This window comes from Cynara cardunculus, assembly GCF_001531365.2.
Source record: "Cynara cardunculus var. scolymus isolate 2C chromosome LG 12, CcrdV1, whole genome shotgun sequence".
In the NCBI taxonomy this organism is placed as follows: Eukaryota; Viridiplantae; Streptophyta; class Magnoliopsida; order Asterales; family Asteraceae; genus Cynara; species Cynara cardunculus.
In genome coordinates, this window is record NC_037539.1 from 10,083,084 (window position 1) to 10,089,996 (window position 6,913).

General features: G+C 36.0%; 1 protein-coding gene across 1 annotated transcript in view; it reads right to left on the minus strand.

Annotated features, from left to right (window-relative positions):
• LOC112522781 (non-specific phospholipase C3-like) overlaps nt 1-1,579 on the minus strand; it is a 5,935-nt gene extending 4,356 nt beyond the window's left edge. Inside the window, exons 1-2 of the mRNA XM_025132089.1 lie at nt 1,122-1,579; nt 716-874 (exon numbers count right to left, since the gene is read on the minus strand). Of these exons, the coding sequence (XP_024987857.1) occupies nt 716-874; nt 1,122-1,567 (605 nt within the window). The 5' untranslated portion in view covers nt 1,568-1,579. The remainder of the gene's footprint in view (nt 1-715; nt 875-1,121) is intronic.
• Between the last annotated feature and the right edge of the window lie 5,334 nt (nt 1,580-6,913).

Consider the following 6,913-nt stretch of genomic DNA (forward strand, 5'->3'; position numbering starts at 1 on the left):
TGAATATACAAAATATTTTTTAATAAAAATAATTGGAAAAAAGACGTGAATAAGTAAATTTTATAGTGAATTACACTTTTGATCCTTATAATTTGTCCAAAAATTGATTTGTCCTTCATAACGGTCGGTGTTAAATACAAAACCCATGGTGTTATAAAATTAAAAAGTTATGGACTATTTATGTAAATAATTTGTTTTAAAGATCAAATCCAAAATTTAAATAAACCACAAGGACCACCGGTGTAATTCACTTTTTTAATTATATCTTATTTACAAAAAGCAAAAGAAAAAGCTAGTAGGGTCAAAATTACGAGACTATCTGTTATAATCACTCATCATATGCTATGCCAAAAAAAAAGGTATTTAGTAATCAATGCTGATAATTTAAATTCTTTAGTTGTAGCGTACCCGAGTAAGTTTTTATCAAGTCATTTTACTTTACTGAATGAATATGCTGAGGACTAAAAATCTTATCCGATAAGAACGAAGGCAAAAATTGAGAGTTTTACCCGGTAAGTGAGGACGAGGATTCTTACCATGGTTAGTGCTTACTGGAATAAATTGTTGCATACGATGCGTTTTAGTGAATAAAATCTTACCCGATAAGTAAATGATAGTGTTGAATTTTACCGGTAAGTGCTCACCGGGTGAGTGTTTAGGTAAACGGCCTCTTAATTTACTGATCAATTATAAAGTTGTTCGATCCTAAAATTACCTGTAAAAAAGAGTTGTGGGAGGTAACTGGTAGTAAATTCCAAAAGAAAAGCCGCCCTCCTCCACCGATTCAAATATGGTCTTTTGTGGGTACCCTTCGATCAAATCCTTGTTGTCGTTTGTGGTAGCACCATATGAAGTCGCTGAATGCACATACAATCTGTATCATAATTAACATGACAAAAGTAAGAAATCATTAAGCAGCTATTAAATAGTCTTGTATAGCTGATTGAACCATGAGTCACATTAAGTTCGTTAACAAACAGGCTCTAATTAAGTCTGGTTATATATATATATATATATATATATATATATATATATATATATATATATATATATATATATACATTTATGTTTAACTTGGTAAAATCAAATGAATGATTCTTTACAAACGAATGAACACGAACCTGTTGGGTTGGGTCAAAGTGGGAATGGACGAAAACCACCTATCGCAAACAGCAAACTCGGAAACCAACTCTTTGTAAACAGGTAGAGAATCGGGGTCGAACCCAGTCATGACGACCTCGGACAAGCCTTGTTGCACCTTTTCGGCTTGTTGGGCGAACCCATTCATGGTAGGGGTTAGACCATGGCTAGCAGACTCGGACCATTCTGCACCAAAGATTTGTTCATATGTGGCTTCAAAAGAGTGACCAGGGTCAGGTTGAATGAATCCAGCCTTGTTAGTGTGGTAGAGGCGTAGGGAGTGGTGGTCGGCGGTGGACAAGAGGTTGGATTCTTTGCCGGTGACACCATCGATGTCGGAGTTGATGGTTTTCATCCATCCTAACATGTGATCGAAAGATCTGTTTTCTTGAACCAGGATGACGACTGTTTTTATTGGAGATGCCATTTGTGAAAGTTGTCTGGTTTACTCCGGTGCTGCAGTGGAGATCCAATTGGAGTCTTTGTTATATGGTGGAGGAGGAAGAGCCTTTTTTTTTTAATTAAACATATATGGCAGCTGATCATAATGTAGAATAGATTTAATAAAAAAAATCTAAGGAGAAATAAAAATCTTTTTGTGGTCATGGAGGTTTAAATGCGATGACTTCGGATTATCTGCAAAGCAGGTGGTCGTCTTGGGATTAGTCGGCTCGCACAGTGGGTTGGATATCCAGGTTAATAAAAAAAAATGTAGAACACATCTAGAAATTGTTAATTTTTTCTATATTTTTATTTGTTATAAAATTAAGATTTCTATTTTTTTTAAATGTCTATTTTAACTTCTATCATGCAATATGAGATAAAGAAATTCATTACTCTATATGAATGGTGCGTTTGGTTTGAGGGATTTGGATTTCGTGGAAGAATTTGAAATTGGAAGGATTTGGTCATTTGGGTTTGGAATCTTTGGTTTGTTTAATTTGTAGTATTTGAAATAAAATTGAATTTCATTCTTTATAAATAATATATGCAAACAAATTATAAATAATTAAATTAATTTTGTTAATTAATCATTACAAAAAATATGTATTTTATATATTTAAAACATTATTATATAAGAATTCTTCGAAATTCCGTAAAATACCAACCACCTTCATGGGATTTCAAAATCTTATGATTGTGAGATTTCAACTAAAACCTAAGGTGGCGTTTGGTTCGCAGAATGTTTTTGGATGGAATGGAATCTGTTAAAGAAATTTGATTTTCAAGGAATTGGAATGGAATGTTGTCAGGTTTGACCACTTGTTTGGTTGGCAGACTTTGGAATGAAATCTGTTAAGGAATTAGAATCTTTCTGTTTGGTTTACAGAATGTAGCTTTAGAATTGTAATAAAATTTGTGTAAATGACCAAAATGCCTTTTTTGGAAAATTTTAATTTTTTTAAAACAAAAAATACTTCAATAAAATAATTATTTAATATGCACAACCCAAATATAATCATAAACCAAACGACGTTACTAAATCGACGGTGGTCAGCGGTGGTTCAGATCGGTGGTGGTCCATAGTGGTTCAGATGGTGGTGGTTCGTAGTGATTCAGATCGATGGTGGTCCGCAGTGGTTCTGATGGAAGTGGTCAGCGGTGGTTTAGATAGGCCGTAGCGGCGGTGGTTGTTCAAATTGGTGGTGGTCGGCGGTGTCCGACGGTGTTTGACGGTGATTCAGATCAATGGTAGTCGTCGGTAGTTGGCAGTGATATAGATCGATGATGGTCCGTTGTGGTTCAAGTGACGATGGTCAGATGTGGTTCAGATCGGCGATGTATCATATCAGGTGATGGTCAATGGTGGTTTAGATTGACGGTGTTTTAGATCGGTAGTAGTTGGCGGTGGTTCAGATCGATGGTGGTCCGTGGTGGTTCAGATGACGATGGTCGACAGTGGTTCAGATCAGTGGTGGTCCATGGTGGTTCAGATGGCGGTTATCGTCGGAGGTTCNTGGTGGTCCGTGGTGGTTCAGATGACGATGGTCGACAGTGGTTCAGATCAGTGGTGGTCCATGGTGGTTCAGATGGCGGTTATCGTCGGAGGTTCAGATTAACGGTGAATCAGATTAACGGTGAATCAGATCAGTGGTGCTCAGATCGGTGGTAGTCGGTGGTGGTGGTGGTCGACGGTATTTCAAATCGGTGGTAGTTGGTGGTGGTCCATGGTGGTTCAGATGGCGATTATCGTCGGAGGTTCAGATTGACGATGAATCAGATCAGTGGTGCTCAGATCGGTGGTAGTCGGTGGTGGTGGTCGATGGTATTTCAAATCGATGGTAGTCGGTGGTGGTGGTCGACGGTGGTTTAAATCGGTGGTAGTCGACGATGGTTCAGATCGGTGGTNTGGTGGTCGATGGTATTTCAAATCGATGGTAGTCGGTGGTGGTGGTCGACGGTGGTTTAAATCGGTGGTAGTCGACGATGGTTCAGATCGGTGGTAGTCGGTGGTGGTGGTCAGCGTGGTTTAGATCGGTGGTGGTACATGGTGGTTTAGATGGCGGTTATCGGCGATGGTTCAGATTGACGGTGAATTAAATCAGTGGTGGCTCAGATCGACGGTGGTTCAGATTGGTGGTAGTCGGTGGTGGTGGTCGGCGATGGCTCAGATCAATGGTGGTCGATGTGGTTCAGATCGGTGGTAATCAGCGGTGATGGTGGTCGGCGGTGGTTTAGAGCGGTGGTAGTCGGTGGTTTAGACCGGTGGTAGTCGGTGGTGGTGGTGGTCGACGGTGGTTCAGATTGGTGGTGGTCGATGGTGGTTCAGATCAGTGGTGGTGGTTGGCAGTGGTTCAGATGGGTGGCATTCGGTGGTGGTGGTGGTTCAGATCGATGGTAGTCGGTGGTGGTGGTCGGCGGTGGTTCAAATCAATAGTGGTCGAGATGTGGTCGACGATGGTCATATTGAATTTTATGAGATTATAATATATTAGGTTAAGGGCATATTTGGTATAATGAAGATAGAGATTTCATTCCATCAAAATATCATGTAGTTGTTAAAGAATGTTAAAATCTTTTATCCATGGAATTCATAGGAATCTGAAGATTCCTTCAGCTAAAAAGAATGAACCAAACGAAGAAAATGAATCTGGTCAAAGGAATTCAACATTCCAATTCCTTCAGATTCCTCAAGAATCTGCGAACCAAACGCCACCTAAGATTTCAAATTCAAGAAATCCTTTAAACCAAACATGGGATTGGAATAAAATTCAATTCTAAATCCCGTCAAATTCAATCCAATCTTACAAACCAAACGGGAACTGAATTTTTTATTTTATTTTATGGTAGATGTAGGAGATGTTCTAAAAGGATCGAATTAATGAATCTGGATATGTCAGTTTCAAAACATTATAACCAATTTAAAGATTATCATACTATGTTGTTTATTTTGTACATCCATAAAATAAGAACCTCAAAAAACCATCGTAAACTTTTTTTCTGGATTTTTTATATTTTTCACGTTCAACTTCTATTAATCTTTTATAAGTAAATCTACTGAAACAAATAGAAACATTACAAGCTATAAAATCACACCAAAACGTGGTAAGAACACATGTTCTTGCATAAAAACTCAAAATATGTTGATGAATGATAAGAACCCACTCTATAGTAGTCACATACAAAACCCCCCACTTTTTACTTATAAAAATTTGAATACTCTAACGATTCGCCCCGACACCACTGTCGTGGTCTTCTTATACCAATTCCAGTCCTCCAATAAAAAAAAATGTGAACTAGTTAGGAGGATCTAATTTATCTTAACTAGTTTTAGCCTTCAACATGTGTATGAACCTTATGCAACCCACACAACATCTTAAATGACATAATTGCATTATAACATATTACTTAAAATGTGTTCATTTACGATACATATTTAAACCCAAAAACTCTTGAACCATGATATTAAAGGAGTGTTTTGGGATTGCTTATAAAAACAACTTATTGGCTTATTTCAGTGTGACACCTATAATAAGCACTCAACTACTTGTTTGAACATCATAGCTACCATTTTTTTTGGTAAATAAAATAGAACAACAATATAACATAGAAATATAATACTATTGTATTATAGCATTGATTATATATATGTGACTTTAACTTTGAAATAATAACAATAAAATATATGAAATTATTGCTACATGATTTTAAAATATTTTGAATTTGTTTGTTTTTATCATTATTTATTATATATATTTAGAAATGTGTTGAATTTAGTTTATAAATTATAATACATGTGTCATAACATGTTGGTTTTAGTTGACCAAACATGTTACCCACTTTGTATTTTCAACTATTGATTGTTATTTTGTTAATTTATAATTTATTATTGACGTGTTTTAATTAATATAAAGAATATTTCTATTTAAATTATAATTTTTAACGGTTAACTAATAGTTAAATAAAATATTTGTTTAGCATGGTCTGAACATAAACATTAGGAGATCAAATAAATATGATTAGTTAATAAATGTAGTCTAATAAGAAAACGTTACAATATTTACGGAACATCAAATGATTTAATTTAAAACTTAATTCTAACCGACCTATTTCAAATTTCTACTAAACCATAGACTCAGTTTGTCATAATCGTTGGTTCGATTTGGTCATTTCATACAATCTGTCTTCCTTTAACTTCCTGCAAAACAGTCCATATTTTTAATCTTCTCTCTATAACTCGATTATCGATATCACAACGGACTGATCATGTCAACCTTTGTAACTTGTGCGGTGGCTTTTGAGGGGTCTTCACCAAACAATTATATCATTGTAATCCACTTGATGAAAATAAGTCATTATTATTATTATATATATATATATATATATATATATATATATATATGGTTGGGTTCACGTGAGACTAAGGGTTTTTCGTGAGACCCGTAAGACCAATTTATGTTTATTGATCAACTTTATAAGTTAATGATCAAACGGTCTAAATTGCACGGTGACAATTTTGTGATTATTGAGAAATCTCGTGGCATTTATAAATGTTTAGATTGTCAGATTATAGATCTAATCCAATGGTTGATAATTGGTCTTACGGGACTCACGAAAAAAAAACCATTGGTTTCACATGATCTCAAGTCTATATATATAATGGTTTTGGTATATAATACGTGAAAATCTTGGGTAATAGGTGGTGGGATTTGGATGCCACCACCTCCCTTGGGCAATAGCCACCGCGGATGGTCATTGTTGGTAGCTTTGATCCTAAGTTTGACCATACTCATTTGTCCATTGAATATCCAAGATTGTGACAAATACTAAGATATCATCCTTAGGGATTGGACTTCAAAGTTTTTAATAGCAAGTCAAAAATACATCGATTTCAGTTAGAGAAAAAGAAAATATTTTGAATGAGTTGGGTGCTTTTGTAGATTAAGTAATAGCAATTAATAAAAGATGAGTATGGGTGCAAGCTTTTCCTTACGAATACAATAGCAACAAAATGGTTGAGAGAACTAGCCATGAAATAACTCACTACGATCTCTTTCTCTCGAAAGTAACCGTGATGGAGTGTGGCCATAGTCCAGTCATAAGGTGACCACAATTGCTAACTTCTGGTTTTACCAACCTTACTAAGTAGATCTAAAAAAGTCTTAGGGTCCGTTTACTAAACATTTACCCGGTAATTTTCCTCACCGGATGAACATGGCAAGGGCCAAGAATCTTACCCGTAAGAACGAGGGATAAGGATGGAGAGTCTTACCCGGTAAGTGAAGGTGACGACTCTTACCCGGGTAAGCGCTTACCAGGAAATTTGTTGCAT